This window comes from Harpegnathos saltator, unplaced genomic scaffold (genome assembly GCF_003227715.2).
Source record: "Harpegnathos saltator strain DR-91 unplaced genomic scaffold, Hsal_v8.6 scaffold250, whole genome shotgun sequence".
Lineage (NCBI taxonomy): Eukaryota > Metazoa > Arthropoda > Insecta > Hymenoptera > Formicidae > Harpegnathos > Harpegnathos saltator.
The window spans coordinates 556643-575781 of record NW_020230040.1 but is presented as its reverse complement, the minus strand read 5'-3'; the positions used below and the strand labels follow the sequence as shown (position 1 = coordinate 575781).

General features: G+C 48.1%; 1 protein-coding gene across 19 annotated transcripts in view; it reads left to right on the top strand.

Annotated features, from left to right (window-relative positions):
- The window catches only part of SLO2 (slowpoke 2), a 135361-nt gene that overhangs the window by 103325 nt on the left and 12897 nt on the right, over window positions 1–19139 (top strand). For 10 of the 19 annotated variants that reach the window (XM_025299029.1, XM_025299038.1, XM_025299034.1 and 7 more), the window contains 9 exons: window positions 3427–3610; window positions 7859–8023; window positions 8887–9107; window positions 9460–9657; window positions 10047–10273; window positions 11241–11798; window positions 13318–13479; window positions 13952–14105; window positions 19011–19022. In XM_025299029.1, coding sequence (XP_025154814.1) covers window positions 3427–3610; window positions 7859–8023; window positions 8887–9107; window positions 9460–9657; window positions 10047–10273; window positions 11241–11798; window positions 13318–13479; window positions 13952–14105; window positions 19011–19022 — 1881 coding nt within the window. The remainder of the gene's footprint in view (window positions 1–3426; window positions 3611–7858; window positions 8024–8886; window positions 9108–9459; window positions 9658–10046; window positions 10274–11240; window positions 11799–13317; window positions 13480–13951; window positions 14106–19010; window positions 19023–19139) is intronic. The other 9 variants (XM_025299031.1, XM_025299024.1, XM_025299035.1 and 6 more) reach the window with 3 other exon arrangements.

Here is a 19139-nt window from a genome sequence, read left to right as displayed (position 1 = left end):
GATCGCGATATGTGGGACAGCTTTTAATAAATAATCGCACGCCGGCTTGTGTGCAGATGGATTGGTATCACCATCGATCGCGGCGCTTTATTATTTACGGTGTGATTCTAGAGCGGCGCACTTGCTCGCTCGCCCTTGTCACGGATGTGTTACCCGCGACAAGGACGAGGGGGTAGAGCGTGGTGCGTCGCGACGAAATCGGCCGATCGCGGCGTCGCCGCCCGAAAGAAGATGAAAGATCGCCGCGACGTGTAACTTGTTCGGGAACGAATTTATCCAAATCGGGGGAGACGACTCGATCTTGAAGTGCATTCATGCGACACTCGTCACACAGTCAGACATGCGAGAGATTCCGCTTTCTCTTGTGGGATTTTGCGGCGCTCGTAGTACCAGTCGTTTATCTCTCCTTCTCTCGCAAGAGAAATTTCACCGATCCGGAAAGAAGCGTCACATTTTTCCTCCCGTCTTCGGCTCTTTCTGTCTCTTCCTTTCCTTGCCGACCGAACATCGCCGTTTCCGCGCGGCTCGTGTGCGAGCCGGTTATTCACGCGATCCTCTTCGCTCCTAGAGATGCTTAATTACTGGCCGCGTCGGCAAGCGGGTCGCTTGACTTTCGTGCTGCGAAAACGCGGTATGCACGATAAGCGTTGCAGTCTCGGTCGCACGCTATGCGCTATCGCGTCTGCAGTCCGAACCACCGCCGGCCGACCGGCCGGCCAGCCGGCGACGGTGTACAGGCAGCCGGCCACTTTCGTACGTCTAACTTTTGCGGAGGCCGCATTTTCGTAAATTATGCGTCTGCCGCGCTTGGCGGGACCCGTTCCAAACGACGTCGCTGCAAAATGATGGACGAGCCAAAAGGAGCCGCGGAGAATTTACTCCGCGGACATAAATTTGTTATATCCGACACACACACACACACACACACAGAGAGAGAGAGAGAGAGAGAGAGAGAGAGAGAAAGGAAAAGGAGAGAGATTTAAGCTGTCTGTAATTGAGAGGTTCTCTCGTTGCATTTATTTCTCAGCTTTCGCGATGAATAACGGGCGCGTTGTTGAATGAGATTTTATCTCGCTTCGCGGGGAAGTTTGCTCGTACGCGTGCCGTGTGTGAGTTTACGCACACGTTAAAGGTCGTTACAAGTGTGCCAACAGTTACAGAGATGAATATTTTGCGTTAGTAATGCCCGCGCGAGAACTCTGTGTTATCTTTGTATATTTACATTCCGTTATCATTAATGATAAGCAAGTTGTACTCTTTGCCGTTTTGGCGTTTGTACAACTGCAACACCTATCGCCTCGCGATAATAAGTTAGCCGGGTATTGCGCTCTCTGCTACTCCGCCGTTTAATTCGGCGGAATGATTCGGCTTTGGATTCTTATCACGCAAATCGTCGGTTTCTTTTCCTCCCGTATCTTCACGATACACTTGTTGCTTCTTGTTGAGGAGAGTAATTCCGAGACATTTCCGAATTAAGCCCCGACACACAATGGTTTCCTTTTATTCGCCGCAGCGTTTCCAACGGACACGGACACGGAGTTTTCGTAGGTGCTCGAATATTTCGAACGGCCCTTATCTTCTCTCTCCCTTCCACTTTCTCTCGTTCTTCTCGTATTTCGACCGCCTCGGCTGTTGCCGAGGAAATAATAATGTTCAATTGAATCGACACCGTCACACGCGCGCGCACGACGAGATTCGTTAGCGAAACGGACTTAACAAACGACCGCGCTCGTACAGAACAATGAAAATTTTCGCGAAAATGCGTAACTATATATTATTCGCCGTTAGCTCTCGCGAAAACGCGACGGATGCTGACGAGCGGACTTTGAGAGGATAAAGCGCGACTGTGGTTGCCAGTCGTTTCGATGTAATGCTCTCTCTCTCTCTCTCTCTCTCTCTTGTTTTTCATTTCCCTGCAGGCGAACGCGTCACATAATGCGAATTTCGAAAGCGCATATTTCATAATTATTCCAGCAATCGCACGTCGACGTTCTCGCAATGCTTTCTCTCGAAGCGAATATTTCCTATCGCCGGTTACACGATTACAAAACGTTCACGTCGACGTCGCGTTGATAACGTGCAGTTTTTACATTCGAGGAAACGGGAGAAAGAAGAAAAAGAGAGAGAGAGAGAGAGGGGGGGGGAGGGAGGAGGAGGGACTTATCGATTTGAATAAATTAAACGCGATCGATCCGCCTATATTGTTAATTAACACGCGATGGGGCACGCTCGACTGTCACGACACGTCGCGCGGAAGCACGATGATGCGATGGCGCGCGGACCAAGCATGGATGGGAAGGGGGGAGGGGAGGAGAGGAAAAATGAACAAGGTGCACAAATATACACGTCGATATAGATATAGAAACGGGGCCGTGCCGCATGCATAATGAATGTGCCGGCGGTTTATAAACGCCGGCCGTTATATTCAGCCGGTGGTTTCGTCTGAACGCGGGGTTCAATCTTTTCCCTTTCTTGCGCCGTTACATCAATTCCGTCGCGGCCGAGGTACGGCCGAGGGCGCCGCTTTATCTTGCCGTGCTTCGAGCGGCCGGGCTAATTGTGCATTCGTTTCGTTGCGGGCCAGGGAGGCGTCCGAATGAAGAATTACGACGAGAGACAGGGAAAGGCGCGAGCGAGTGAGTGAGACAGAGAAAGAGAGATAGGAGAGACTGAGGAGAAAGAGAGAAAGAAAAAGAGAGAGAGAGAGAGAGAGAGAGAGAGAGAGAGAGCGCGCGCGCGCGCTCTCCTTTTCGGAGCGACTTGGCGAATTCGTCCGCTCGAGATCTACGCGAGACTACACGTCGGGCTGATTAAGTCGGAGTAAAAGCTCGCCCGTGCTAATTGCGATTGATCTCCTCCGCCGACGCGCTGATCGATCCGACGAGGGAAGAAAAGTGTCGAACGGCAGGAACGTATCGCGACCGAGCGACGTAAAACAGCGGTAAAACGTAATCCACGGGAATCGCGAGGCGGCGTATTCGAGTGATATAACGATATACTGGCGTCCTCGTAGAATTCCTAGGAGTGATCGTCTCCGAGGCCATTAAAGGAAGCGTACGTATACGCGTACGCGAATCTTCTCCCCCATCTCTCTCTCTCTCTCTCTCTCTCTCTCTCTCTCTCTCTCTATCCATCTATCTATTTATTTATCTGTCCGTCTCTCTTTCTCTCGGGGAAACGACAATGGAACTCCGTCGATCCTCGGCGGCTTGCGACGATTTAACGCGGAACGGTATCGCCTGCAGTGGCGACTATAGAAGTCGCGAATTTACGTTAGCCGCAGCCCGTGGCGTATGCCGCCGTTATAGGCGACGTGGATTTACGCCGGACGCATGTAAAGTGACTGCAATCACGTGCCTCCGCCGTCCGTCCTCGTGGCCATCCTCCGATCGATCGTCCGACGATCCGACGGATTTTCCGTTTCAGCGTATGCGGGATCCAGCACTTCCAGAGAGCGGGGCACAGACACCTGAACCTCTTTCAAAGCACGTACTACGTCGTGGTGACGTTCTCCACGGTGGGCTACGGGGATATCGTGCCGGACATTTGGCCCTCGCAGCTCTACATGGTCATCATGATCTGCGTGGCGCTCATAGTGCTACCAACGCAGGTGCGTACTCGCCGCGCGTGCATGCGCACGCACGTACAGGGTGTAACAGCGACATATATATACCGACCGTATGACGGGCTGCTTGCCCCTATGCGGATGATAATGCAGAGGTTGCCGAAAAAGTCACTCGTTGACATTGTTGATGATGATACTTGCAGTGTTCCCAGTTGTGGCAGATGCAACTAACTTTGCACCGTGATCGTTGATGACAGTTTATCGACCGTTTACCGACAGGAGTCGAGTCTCATTGAATTAAAAAGTTGTTAAAAAGATGAAACTGAGAGATAAATATTACGGAATAAAGCAGAATAAATAAGAGTAATATTTAAAGAGATTTAAATAATACAACATATTTCCTGGTTTTGCATAATTTCTTAATTGTTTTCTCACGTTAGATAGTTCGATAGAAATTGGAGATTGGAAAGAACGATACGGAAATATTTAAAAGTCTTATATACTGTATTTCATCCATGTTCCTACAACAAATCGCTTCTGCAAAAGTACGAATAGACTACAAACGCAGTATACATATTGGTTGCAACTTAATCGACCGCAACTAACAAGCTCCAAAAGATTTCAAAAAACAGGCCCTATTTTTGATAAGAGATGCCAAGGTACACAAGATTATAATATACCGAAAATATGTCGCTTGATAGTTATACCGCGTTTCTAGTTCACATTCGTACTTTTACAGAAGCGATCTTTTGTAGAAACATGGATGACATATAGTATGTAAGACTTTTAAATATTTCATATCGTTCTTTCTAATCTCCAATTGCTACCGAACTTTTCAACATAAGAAAGCAATTAAGAAATTATGTGAAACCAGGAAATATGTTGTATTATTTATCTCTATAAATATTACTCTTATTTATTCTGCTTAATTCCGTTATTTAATATTATAATAATAAATTAATATTTATAAATAATTTAATATTAATAAATAATAAATTAATATTTATTTCTCAGTTCCATTTTTTAAACATCTTTTTTAATTCAATGAGGCTCGATTCCTGTCCGTAGACGGTCGATAAACTGTCACAACGATCACGGTGCTTTAAGTTAGTTGCATCATAACTGGGAACACTGCAAATATTATTATCAACAAAGTCAACGAGTGACTTTTTCGGCAACCTCTGCATTATCATCCGAATAGGGGCAAGCAACCCGTCATACTGACCTGTATGTTGCTGTTACACCCTGTACACACTCGTCTGTGTGTCTGTACAGGCACATATACAGGCGTGTATATATGTATATATATATATATATATATATATATATATATACAGAATTTGGGAAAGCACAATTTCAGGAAATTCTTTTGAATCGCGTCCGACGCGCAAACAGCGACGCGATTTGACGCGCGAAAATTCGCACTATGGTGCGCGAAACGGCCGCATTAAACTCGCGCTCAAGCGTATTCATTTCGCTCGACGCGACTCGCATTCTACGTTCCAGCATGCGCGACTGTTTTTTTTTTTTTTTATAGACGTTACTTTCAAGTCACGCCGCGTGCGTGGGGAAGCTCGCAAATGTAACCGGGGCTCGTCCATATCGCACGGCACGGTGACCGCCGCTATTACGGATATTTATTATTCCGGCGGTAGAGCATATATATAATGCTCTTATTTCTTGCGTAACAGACGGAGAAAATGTGCTTTTAGGGGAAGTCGCAAGTAATGTGCTGTACGCGATCGCGAAAAAATGAGAATTGCTCTCACGTTAGGAATATTCGACGGGAAGAGGCGATTTTATCTTTCCGCCTCTTCTTATCGAGAATATCGAGCGCACTTAATTACCGAGTTGTTTTGCATCTCTCATCTCGGCCGTTCCTCCTCCTCTCTCCCTCTCCCTTTCTCCCTCTCTCTGTCTCTCGCTAGCGAAAACGACGTTTGTTTGCTCAGCCGCTGACCACTTTAGTTTCTCGTGCCGGAAGAACCCGTAACGGGATGCAACGTAGATACATATTTGCGCCTACGTATAGTCTGTTATTTTCAAGAGAGAGAGAGAGAGAGAGAGAGAGAGAGAGAGAGAGAGAGAGAGAGAGAGAGAGAGAGAGAGAGAAAGAAAAAAGTGCGGCGGAGCTTGCAGGAAGAGGTTAACGAAGATTTGCTAACGAAGATTTGTGTGCTCCCCGAGATACGCGCTACCGTTGCAGGCAACTTTTCTTCCGCGATTGATCGCCGCTCGCAACTGAGAAAACTTTCCGCTCTATACCGGCCCCTCCCTCCTTCCCGCCCCTTCCGTCGCGTTGCCACGCGTCGAAGTCTCGTTAACGATGTTATTCGAGAATTACCTCGCTTCATATCGCGTTATTCGCCCTGAAACGCGACACACGGGGATACTCTCCGCGTAACTTTATATATATATATATACATATATACATATAGCACACACACACACACACACACATATATACACATGTCCAATCTATCATTGGGAGAGCTTTCATTTTATTAAAAAATTTTATCGTTACGAGCTCTGCTCCACTCTCTCTCTCTCTCTCTCTCTTACCCTTTTTTCTCTCTCTCTCTCTCTCTTTCCCTTCCTCTCTCTCTCTCTCTCTCTCTCTCTCTCTCTCTCTCTCTCTCTCCCTCTAATTCTCTCTATGCGTGTTACGACAAAAGCGCGACGTAAAGTTTCCCCGGAAAGAATCGAGCAACGAGAGCGCATGATGAGCACAAAACAATCGCGAGAGAACGATCAGTCAAATATACACGCCGTCGAGCCGACGATTAATCGTCGAATTGGTTTAGCGCTCAGCAGGAGAGAGGACTCGATTAGCTAAAGAATATTATTAATTACACAAAAGTACGATTCGCGTCTACTCATCCGTCCGCGTCGACTGATTGCGTAACGGCGCTCAACAGCGTAAAGCCTCGTCACTCGCTGTAATTTGTCTGTCAAATTGCCTGCCAATCGCACACACTGATATACATGCCAACTTGCGCGGGTCAACACGATGTGTCGATCCCCCTTTCCACACCGCGTCCCGCGTCCCTGCGTTTCTGCGTTTGATTAAATTCGGCGCTTTCGAGGGCACAGGATCGTCGATGGCCGGCGAGATGACGCGGATGCGTTTCAAAATAATTCAACGTGAAAGCTTATACTTTTGAGGAAGAGAGAGAGAGGGAGAGAGAGGGAGGGAGGAAAAAAGGAAAGGGGCTTCGGTTATTCCGGTCTATCAGTGCTGGAGTGACGAAGTTTGACAAGGACGATCGGAAACTTGCGAATGGGGACGCGTAGAATTTTAGTCGACAGCACGTAGACACGCGACGTGCACTGAGCTGACGTAGAATGTCGACAGACCCCATTAAAAGTATCGAATAATAAGCCCTTGTGTAGAGATGTGTGAATATTCGAATTCGAATCGGAGTCAAATACATTATCGTTTGCGTGCATCAGCTGCAAAACGGGCCATCTGAGTCTGTGTACGTTTGAACCCTTAACTCGTAACTAACTTAACTTATAATTAATAGTTTAATTACAAATTACTTTAAATATTTAAATATATATTTTACTTTAAGATGATATTTAAGGCAATATCAATATTCCCTCTCATCATTAAAATCTTCCATCATTATTGGCATGTTTAATAGCCATGTTAAATTTTTTAACGATTCGATTCGATTTCGTTCGATGCGATTCGAGTTCCAGTGAGATTTCATCGATTCGATTCGACTCGAATTCGAATTCGAAAAAAATGAGATTCGACTCGATTCGGTTCGGCATAAAAATTCTTGATTCGCACATCTCTCTCTCTCTCTCTCTCTCTCTACCCTTGTGTGAAATAACAGATCTCCCTGGGAAACTGACGACAATTAAAAGCGCGGAGTCAAATACGCGCGAGTAGTCTCCTTCCTCTCAATGGTATCGCGAAATTCGAAACATCCTCGAATCCTGCCGCGTCGCGTCGCGCACGGACGATCGAGCGAGCGTTGGAAAAATCGAGTTTCCCACGAATATTCGATAACCTCCCGAAGAAACAGTCGTTTTACAACTCTTTTTTACGAGGTGCTTCCCCCAGGCCGGGCTTTTTCTCTCGCGCTTTTGCGCGGACATTTTCGCCGTCCGTTAATCCGACGAAACAGAACGGAACTATATCTCGCAGCCGACCTCCCTCCTCCCGATTGGTTTCGTTACGGCTTATACAGCAGGCAGGCAGGCAGGCAGGCAGGCAGGCAGGCAGGCAGGCAGGTAGGTGCATTAGCCGATTGCATAATCGTTATCTCATATCGGTTGCAGTTCGAACAATTAGCTTTCACGTGGATGGAACGGCAGAAGCTGGGCGGCTCGTACTCGTCGCACAGAGCGCAGAGCGAGAAGCACGTGGTGGTTTGCAGCACGACGCTGCAGGCCGACACCATCATGGACTTTCTAAATGAGTTTTACGCCCACCCTCTGCTGCAGGTTAGGCTACATGAACGAATTCACGTTCTGCTGAATATTTCGCTTGCCTCGCACCTGCGACTTTGCACCTCCCTCCCCCCTCTCCCCCCCTCCCCCCCGACGAGTCTTCGTAAAAGAACTGCTCGTCGGGCTTCCGGCTCTATTCCGTGGTAGTTAAAGTAGATGGTGCGTTTAATTTGGGGCTCATGTCGTCGGGCTCGAATTTAATGTCGCGAGATGAAATCGGAGCGAAGCTCGCCCGGAGAGGTCCGACCAAGTCGACACGGGCTGCGCCTGTAAAATATAATAAACTAGAGTGCACACTCGTCGCGCGCGCGCGCGCGCGCTCTCTTCCTCTCTCAGCAGCGTCTATACATGACATTGAAAGAACTCGAAAGAATACGTGTACGAACGCAGAAATATGATATCGTGCTAATTAGTGGTTCCGTGGTGGAAAGGATAACCTTCAGAACTCGCGACCTCAATTTCGCCGAGAGATTCTCCCAGCGATTTCGAGATCATTCCTCTTCGGCGAGGATGTCTCAATTATTATCTACAGCGACCTTTCTTCATCCTCAGCACGACGTATCTTCGCGTAGCGCAAGGGGCTAAAATTCGAACTCGAAGTAAAATTCTAAACTCGATCTAATTCACGAGAAACTTTCGCGTTCTTCCGAGGTCCACTCGTGTCTCGGCGTCTGCCGATGATGCTGAGGCGTTTCCGCCGAGGACAGAATTCGCATCGAATCACTCGGAGGTCCTCTCTCGGGTCCTCCGAAGTGAGGGGCTCGCGAGTTCTCGCACTCGCGCTGTGCACACTACGCTTACACGCTCGTTGACCTCACCATTTTGCTGCCGCTAATAATCGAGCCGACTGCGAGCAGGATTATTATGTGGTGTTGCTGTCGCCGATGGAGCTCGACACGACGATGCGGATGATCCTGCAAGTGCCGATCTGGGCTCAAAGGGTCATCTACATACAGGGCTCGTGCCTGAAGGACGGTGACCTCGCGAGGGCCCGGATGAACGAGGCGGAGGCCTGCTTCGTGTTGGCGGCGAGGAATTACGCCGACAAAACCGCCGCTGACGAGCACACGATACTCAGGTCAGTGAGATCGGCGGGAAAACGATCGCGTGCGCTTCCGCGGTAAATTTCCGTTCTCGCTGCGAGAATCGCGCGGACTTCTTTTCATTTAAGTTCTACCCTTTCGGAGTTCGCACCGAAGCCAAAGTTGCCCCGTCGATCTTAATCGCTAAACTTCTCGCGCTTCTCCCGCTTGAATTCTAAGGCGCAGCTTGGAACACTTCGCGGCGCGGTACTCGCGATATCCGGAACAGGCCGTCGATCTTTCGACCGACTGCCCCGCGAAATTCTCAGCTGTGTTACTTACATCCAAGGAAGAGGGAACGTGTCGGAATTTCTCATGAGGACCGCATGATCTTGTGTTTCGCCGCAGATCCTGGGCGGTGAAAGACTTCGCGCCCAACGTTCCTCAGTACGTTCAAATCTTCCGTCCGGAGAACAAGCTCCACGTGAAGTTCGCGGAGCACGTGGTGTGCGAGGACGAGTTCAAGTACGCCCTTTTGGCTAACAACTGTACGTGTCCCGGCGCGTCCACGTTGGTCACTCTGCTGCTGCACACGTCCAGAGGACAGTAAGTTCCGTCCGAGAGCGCCTCCGCGGGACAATCGCTATTTAGTCAGGCGAGAGAGCCGCCTGCGTTGTTCAGCCGGTGGGCGTTGCTCGTCTCTTTTTTTTTTCGGTCGAGCGAGAGTGTAAATCTTAATGCGAAGCAAGTGACGACGAGAGCGCGCACTTCGCATCGCGCGTGCGGATACTTCATGCGCGTCCGCCGAGTGAGTAATTATTCAGCCGCATGTTCGGCTATCGAGTATTCCTCACGAGGATAGGTTCGTGCCGCGCAAATTTCAAAGTTCACGCGCAAATACGGGCGACGTGACGGGAGACACGCCGCGCTGCCACGAGCGAGCGTGAAATCGGAGGGGAAGTGTAAGAGGGCTCGGATATTTCTCTTCTCCACAGAGAAGGTCAGCAGTCGCAGGAAGAGTGGCACCGGCTGTACGGTAAATGTTCCGGTAACGAGATTTATCACATTATTCTCGGCGACTCCCGCTTTTTCGGGGAGTACGAGGGAAAATCCTTCACCTACGCGTCCTTCCACAGTCATCGGAAATATGGGGTCGCGCTCGTCGCAGTCAGGCCGGCGGAGCTTCCGGAATTTTACGAGGACACCATACTGTTGAATCCCGGTAATCTCGCAGCGCCAGCGCGCACTTGACATTTTGCCGCGCGAGCGCGATTTTTCGCTCGCCTTTATAAACAGCGAGGGGGAGGAAAATGTTGGACAGGGACATCTTCTCTCCCAGCGCCGAAATTTGCACGGAGAAGATGCTGTCGGATCATCAGAATTCACCAGCAGCGTCGTAATCGAGGCGCGTTGAGTCCTCTCGATCCGACGGCAATGTTGTTGTTGAAATGCTCGATGCTCGAGACAATATAAGATGCATCAGTCCCAATTCTATTAGGTGTGTGCAAAAAAAGGTTTTAGTTCTTTTCGGCTCTCTAATTTTATTAGAGTATTAGGTTGGTGCAAAAATAATTGCGATTTTTATCACTTTATGCTTGGCGCTGACTTTTCTAGTCTATCTTTTCCAGGATTCTATCTTGTAGGAATAAACAAACTTGTTTCCCGCTGGGAGAGATGTGTGCAGGCCGATGGTCTTTATTTTGATTACCAAATATAATTTTAACTGATATATGTGTACTTTGCATTTGATACGTAAAAACCGCAATTATTTTTGCACCTATAATCTAATTTTTATTATTTTGAATCGAAATCTTGTCCGAACAAATGCAGTGTCGAGTGTAAAATTTGTTGTCATTTTTTATATCAAACGTTATTTTTAATTGTGTGCACCAATGAATGATGGATAGAGTTTTAAGAAATTCAATGTCAACCTTACAGAGACACAACGGCGGGAGAATATTTCAATTTAGTAATTACATCAGAGAGAGAGAGAGAGAGAGAGAGAGAGAGAGAGAGCTAAAAACGAAACTAAGAGAAGAAGAACTTTTGCATGCGCCTGATTGCATCGCCGTTGAATCAAGTACGGCGCTGTCGGCCGATTCTATCGACGCAACAGCACCTCTTCCCTTTCGACCCCCCCCCCTTCCCCCGCCGAATCGGGCGCGTGAAATTCTTCTCGTTTCACGCAGGACCGCGGCACATAATGAAGAAGACCGATACGTGTTACTACATGAGCATCACCAAAGAGGAGAACTCCGCGTTCGTGGTGGCGAATAACCAGAGCGGCGTCGTCGGCGAGGGGATGCAGGTGATCATCGAGACCAAGACGGACGCGACGTGTACGAGCGGCGGCCCGACGACGTGCGCGACGACCACCAGCACCACCACGGCGACCATGAACTCCACGGGGACGACCACGACGACCTCCACCACCACCACTACCACCACCACCACCACCACCACGATATCGACCAGCTGCATCGTCGGCGGCGGTGGCGGCGACGGGAACGGTACAGCAATCAGCAACGGTGCCGACGCGCACCAGCGATTTTCCAACAGTTGTAACGTTGCGCTGAGCGAAACACTCCGCAGGCAGGAGACCTGCACGGGGCCCCGTGCGCAGGACCGCTCGCAAAACGGTCCCCAAGGTCACAGGGCCCCGTTGCCGCCGCAGGTTATTTTGCAGGTCCTCCCTAGCACGCCCACACCAATCCAACACCACAACTTACTCGCATCCGATGTCCACCGTGAGTGTCGCATGCGCATTGCTGCTTCTTCTTCTTCTTCTTCTTCTTCTTCTTCTACTTCTTCTTTTTCTTTTGGTTTTCTTTGTTTCTCTTCTTCTTCTATTATTACTACTTCTTCATCTTCTTCGATTTTGCCTAACCAGAAACCAGGTACGAAGGATTAGTGACTCGAGACGAGTGTATGATCGCGCTCGACCGCGAGCTCTTCCGTAATTCCATGCGCGCTTTTGATTTCTTTTTTCCTATTAGATTTATATTGTTTTGGTACACTTGGTTATACGACGTTGGTAGGCTTCATAGTATAGCGTAGTGAAATGTAGCCTGGAAAGTCTTCTTTTGGCGCTCCGTTAGAAGCTCGAATCTCATCGCAGGCAGACACACGTACACTCACACGAGACACGCTCGCTTTCGTGCTGTGAATGTAGAGCCGAGGCGATATAATTGATGAGACAATGAACGTCGCTTCCGAGAATGGAAGGAACGACCGTGATTTCTGGACGCGAGATACTCATACCGATTTCATAATTCGTCGCTTTCGTCCCTTTCAGTTCAGGCGACTTACCGCCTCGTCGTCGTCGCCGTCGCCGTCGTCGTCGTCGTCGTCGTCGTCGTCGTCGTCGTCGTCATCGCAGTCGTAGTCGTAGTCGTGACTCAGACTCGCCCGTACGATGTACCGTTCCACTATAAAATGAAGTTACGCAGAAGACCGAGGACAATAGCGCGTGTCGAATCGTACGCGCGATTAAATCCACAGGCAGTGTTGACTGACGATAAAGCGCCCGAAACGTCCGGCCGTTCCTTCCTTTTCACTCGCGTGTCTTTTCCGACGGTATTCCTGTGTGCACGCGCGTGCGCGTGCGCGCATGTGTGTGTGTGTGTGTGTGTGTGTATGTGCGGTTTACGCTTGCACGTTCGCTTTACGTGTAATCCGCGCGTGTACGCGCCGCTGTTCGCCCGCTATTCAGCGCTCGCCATCAACGACTCTCTCGATAAGCGCGACTTTTGAATAGGAAACCGCGGGATTGTGCCGTAAAATATTGTCCCTCGCTCGCTCCATTACGAATCCATGCTTGGCATTTGAACTAACCCGCCATGCGGCAGCTCTCGCGAAGCGCGAACTGATCCGGATTGAACGACAAGCTCGAATGCCATCCAGGTTGGATGGTCGCGGCTGCAAAGTCCGGAGGAGAGCCGAGGAGAAGGAGAGCGAGAGACATACACAGCGAGATGTTTTCAAAGTCGCGCACTACGTATCACATTTTCTCTTGCCGCCGGCGCGAGACTCGTCCTTTCTTAGCAAGGTCGATAAATCGTGTTTTTCTGCTTTCTCAATGAGGACGAATTTTCCGCGACGGCCTGCGTCATCTTTGCTCCGCGCGCTTCTGGCTCTTCGTCGTTTGTCAGTCGTACCGGACCGGACGGGTTCTTTCGATCGGCGATTGGCGATTTTGCAAAGCCGTTGAACATCGCGCGGCTTGATATCAGAGTCGCTGATCGCGCTCGGCTTTACATGTTGCAGCGACTTATCTCGATCCTGGAGGATTCGGGGACTCGAGGCAGTGTCTAAAAGAGGGAGGATCGACGCCGCAAACGCCAATCACCGGAAATCACCTCGATGTGCCACGGTCTCTCGACCCGAATCCCAATCTGCTTAGCCCGGAAATTCTCACTCAAAGGAGAGGTCAGTCGTTATATCGATAGCAGCCCCGCCGCCGGCCGAATCCATTTCCGATACGAATACGCCGCGACGATATTTCTCCCGGTTTCCTTCGTGGTCGTGAAAGTAAAGATATGAAACGGCTGCCTTCAACTCCGTTAAATAACAAGGCGCGGGCTACTGCTCGGTGCTCGTAGCGCCTCGTTAGAAGCGGGCAGAAAAAAAGAAGAACCGTTCGAGTTCTCTCCGCAAGAGATAAGTCGTATATTAAGCTTAAGCGCGAGCTTACCAGCTAACAGATTTAAGTTAACGACGAGACTGGAATCTGTTTAAAGGTCACCGCGCGCGGAGTTTAAAGGACACCATCTCCGCGACATAATTCCGCTGAAAGTGCCGTCCTCGTGCAGTTGACACACTTTCGCTGCGTGTGTAAAGTAGTTCGAAGCACTTCTTCTCCTCCTTCTTCTGATAACTAGTTTCGCTCGCAATGTTTCAGGGAGCAGAAGACCGAGTATTCTGCCGGTACCGGACATGCTAACCAGCTCGACCTTGCACCTGCCCGGTCAAGAGTCCTTGGACCACGAGGGCGACGAGTCGGAAGACGAGATGGACGACGACGTTCCCTGGCGATCGCCGAGCGAGAAGATCGCGTAAGTATGTTTTGTCATTTCTTCTTCTCCTTTCTTTTCCTCGCCACTCATCGACGTGGCGCATCACGTCCGAGGATCCGAGTGGACGTATCCTTGACGATTATAGCAGCACGAAGGAGAAAGGTCGTTTGACATTTATTAGAAAGTCCGTCTCAGTCGAGTAGAGAAAATTATTTATTAGCGGGAATCTGCCTCCTCCTTTCTCTTCTTCCGATTTGTTTAATATCTCTGTTATGAATTTACATACATATACAGGAGGGTGTCCGGGATCTTTTGGAAGCGAAAAATTGTGAGGATTAATCAGATCAGACTGAGAAGAAAAGTCAAGTACCATTTCGCAAAAATTGCAACAGCTGTTAAATTATTAATAACTGAGGATGACCACATCTAAAAGCTCTTTTAATTGATAAATTAAAAATTTATCTACTTATGTGCAAAGTGGTAAAGGACCTTTTTGTTCAGAATCATCTAGTCTACGATTATATGACGGCTATTGCGACAAGTTCAAGATTCAGCGTTCAAAGTTCAATACATTCAAATATCTATCGCTAATCACAACCGTCATTTAATCGCAGATTAGGTCATCCTGCATAATATGTTTTCATTCCGAACAGAAAAAATTCTGTTGCAAATTTTGCAAATAAGTACGCAAATTTTCAAGTTATCAATTAAAAGAGCCTCTAGATAGCGGTCATTTTCAGTGATTAATAACTTAATAACTTGATAACTTAATAACTTAACAACTATCGCGATTTTTGCAAACTGATATTTACTTGACTTTTCAGTTTGGTCTGATTAATCTTCACAATTTTTCATCTTTTTCCAAAAGATCCCAGACACCCTGTATACAAATTTTACAGCACGATCGTAAGATCCTCCGAAGAGAAAACAATCTCGCACTCTTATCTCGTGCACCTGCATGACGCGGTCTTGTGCATCGAATTGTTAATGTGCATTACATATATATATATATATATATATATATATATATCTATATCTATATACTTTATATCTCTATGCATACTGAATGTATTTTATACATATATATTTTTTATATATTTGCACAACGAGATTACGAGATATTCGAGGAAGACTAGTAAAAGAGGATCCTGATGTTGACGCGGCACTTTCAATCTCGTCCGTTTTCTTTCTCATTTGCATACGCGTCATATTGTACCGGCACGATATTATACATCTCGTCTACGAACTTGACGAGCAAGACGGAGAATTTGGCAAAGTCTGAAATTTCGTACTTCTCGGTAGACCGTCACGCCTCGCCTATCTGACAATGAAAGAATTCAAAGCGACCTTTTCACCGTTTTCAGCGGGCCGCCATTCCCCGCGATCCTCTTACTCGATTAACTATACGGCTCTTTGCGTGCTATCCCCCTCGCACACATCCCACGCACTTTTGCCGCGCGATTTACGTGCGCGTGTGCTTCGCGCGAGATGCGCCTCGAAAAGTAACGGCACGATGCAGACCTCTTTTCTCTTCCCATTCTTCAAGTTGCATCTGTCAGCGCTGAATTCTGTCTTACCTTACCGTAAAATCTCGCTGAAAGAGCCTCCCACGGGCTCGAGTTGGGCGCGGGGTTACCCGTGTCCTCCTGAGGAGAAAGATGGGGTACGGTCGTACCGGCTCGACGCGCGCGCTTTTAATTTAATGACCTCGTTAGTACTAAAACGCGGACGCGTCAAGAGGCCACCACGATCGTATCGTCCATCCGCTAACCACCAGAGTGGAGAGAGGGTGAGGGGAGGGGGGGGAGAGAGAGAGAGAGAGAGAGAGAGAGAGAGAGAGAGGACGATTACGCGGGTACCTCCGCGCCGTGAGTTACGCGAGTATGCACCGTGCACGCTCCTCGATGCATTCTTATCTTAATCTTAGATGCTCTCGATGCCGTCATTGTCTCGTCGGTAGGACAGCGAATTAGTCGTATCTAAGAACCTTCCGGCGCCGCGCGCACGTCGCGCCGGTCGTACGTGACAACGAAATACGCGCGCGACTCGTTCCACGCGCAATTACCGCGACGACGTTAATGAGTCCTCGTCTGTTTGCGGATCTCTCGCTCGCGGAGTTGTCGCGGATATCAGAACGACGTGCGACAAGTGGGGAACGCGCGACTTCGTCGCGTCCTTTCTCGATGCGTTTCACTCGACTAGATTCGGCTAGGGCTCTCTCTAGTGTAATGCTCGTGTATAGTTTAGCAACGCAGTATATATTCTGTCTGAGGTATCTTTACTCCCCTGAAATTGCTTCGAGCAGAATCTGACCGGAAATGAGCGGGCGAACTCGCGAGTCCGTTAAACTGGCGCGTTGATCGTTTGAGGCACAGTGCTAAGTATATTTACAGTCTGTGAAGCAAGAGCGTGCACGGGTTAATGTGTAGAAAAATTTATTTTTAATGATTTTCAAGTACACGCATTTGTTGTACTCCATGAGAAGAAACACGCTACACCATTAATAATGAGTCCAGTCACCACCGGCATTGATAATTGCCTGGCATCTCCGAGGCATACTTTCCACTAAGTTGACTGCGTATTCGTTCGGTAAAGACCTCCAAATGAGACAAATTTGTCGTGTCAGCTGCTTCGAAGTGCACACTCTTTTTCCTCGAAGCTTGCGCTTGAGATACGCTCACACATTTTCAATGGGACTTGCATCTGGCGACTGCGATGGCCAATCAAGTGTGTGACGATGCCAGGACTGCTCTTTCCACTCGGTGCAAAGCTTGCTCCGGTGTTTTGGGTCGTTGTCTCCCTGTAAGATCCAGTCCTCGTTTTTTTTTTATGAAGCATCGTTCAGCAGTCGGCAGCAAACACTTCTCATAAATTTTAAACATTAAGGTCGGGTTCCGCTTAGACAAATTCACAATTTTTTTTCCATATTCGGCGTCACCTTGCCTATCGAGCGCCACGTTCTGGCAAGTCATCGACATTTTTGATCTTCTTATATTGCTGAACCCACTTAGCGACGAACGATTTTGACTTTCCCATGTATTTAGCAGCCACTGCATATGACATTTTTGGTCCTTTGGGGTGGGAACAAAGGAACACAGCTTTGTAGCGCGATGCGTATGCGGCACTCATGGCGGTTTAACGTGTTTCTCGGGTTAGAGTTCGACGCCAACCGAATCTTTTGTGACAAAGCATTCACGAGAAAGATTTCATCTATCGGCTCACAGAAAAACTAGAACGATGTTTGAAGCCAACTACCATTTATGCCGTACACGCTCTTACTTTACAGACTGTACCACCTATTTATTCTCACATTTTCATGAAATATATATAACATACATGAAAGGTTGAAAAGTGTTTTGCATAAGTTGTCCATTTATTATAAATAAACAAAGTGTGAAAAATACACATTTTTACAGAAAAAATAATTTCCCACGAACTATGAGTGAATTTTTTGCTCAAAATCAAGATTTAGGGATTTTTTGGGTCGCTGATTACGAATCTGACGTCCAAATTCCAAAATTAATTTTCCAAGATGGCGGATCATAGAATTTTTATTAAATTAGCTAAAATTGTACACTGGTTAGTTTTTGAGGTCGCTGATTACAAATCTGAGGTCCAAATTCCAAAATTAATTTTCCAAGATGGCGGATCGTAGAATTTTTATTAAATTAGCAAAAATTGTACTCTGATTAGTTTTTCAGGTCGCTGATTACGAATCTGATTATGATTACGCTGATCACGAGGTCCAAATTCCAAAATTACTTGTCCAAGATGGCGGCCTTTCCAGATTATCGCCATTTCTCATATTCGTGGCCGCCATCTTGAATCTGCCATCTTGAATCTGCCATCTTGAATTTTGAAAATCTGACAACGGATTCGTAATCAGCGACTCCAAAAACCCCACAATACCCATTGTCACCGAAATTATCGCGATTTTTCATTTTTGCGTCCGCCATCTTCGATCCGCCGTCTTGAATTTCGAAAATCTGACAACGGATTCGTCATCAGCGACCCCAGAAACTTCCGTATGTAAATTTTCATGTGATCCGGATTTTCTGAAAAATACGTGCCTCAAAGGGTTAATTTGCCGCCAATCTACTGCCAATCCCCCGACTTCAGTGTCTGAACGACATTTATAGCGACTCAAAACGGAGCTGCCAATTTATGACGGTAGAGATACAACGGCCACTCGGAGTCGCAAGGGTGATTGTTTCGCTGAATGTCCAAGTGAATTCTTCATCTATGTGTCGAGCTCAAACTTGGAGTGGATTCTTATGATCCGTTCGAGTGGACGTTTCAATCGACTAGAGCGAGTCCCAGACGGCGGGGATTCACTCCTCCAGTGCCGAAGAGAAATATTCGCCCGTCGACTCCGAGTGGAAGAATTCACACGGAGCGAAAGGTCGCTCGGTCTCGGCTGTCGCTCCGGTTCTCGAGTGAAATTTGGCTCGGAGAAATTTCAGGAGTACATAGATGAGGAAGCTTAGCGACATAGCGCCGAAGTAGGAGTCCGCTTAGCTCGGGGATAGACTGACCGGCTATCTTTGCAGAGACCCTCTTCTTTTCCTTTCTTTTTATCTTTTTTTATCTTCACCGTATCGCGCATTCACTTCTGTCCGTTCACGTGGCGAGAGTCGTCCCGCTGCACGCCGGACGCGGCCGTTCCGCTCGCGGCTGCGGAGAAACGTCTCGTGCAGGCGCAGACCGGGTCTGCTTTATCAGTTTCCGAACCGTTTAAGTATAATCGTGCAAGTCAATGGTTTGATGTGTCCTGTCTCAATGTCTCTCGATGCCTGTTTCACTAACGGCACCGGACGGTGCCGTTGAATCGCTGCTCGATGCTGTCCTGCCTGACACCCTATATGTCCTCCATGGATGTTTTCGATGTCTTCCTTCCTGCATCGTCCTTGTACACTGCCGTCTTGCCGCACGATCTCCGTCCAGCAGCTTCAAAGGGTGAGTCCTCTCTCATTTTTTTACGCTTTTACCACATCTCGGTGAATTTGGCTCGCTTGTCCATTTTTTTTCTCAGGATATATCTCTACATAGTTTGTACACACACACACACACACA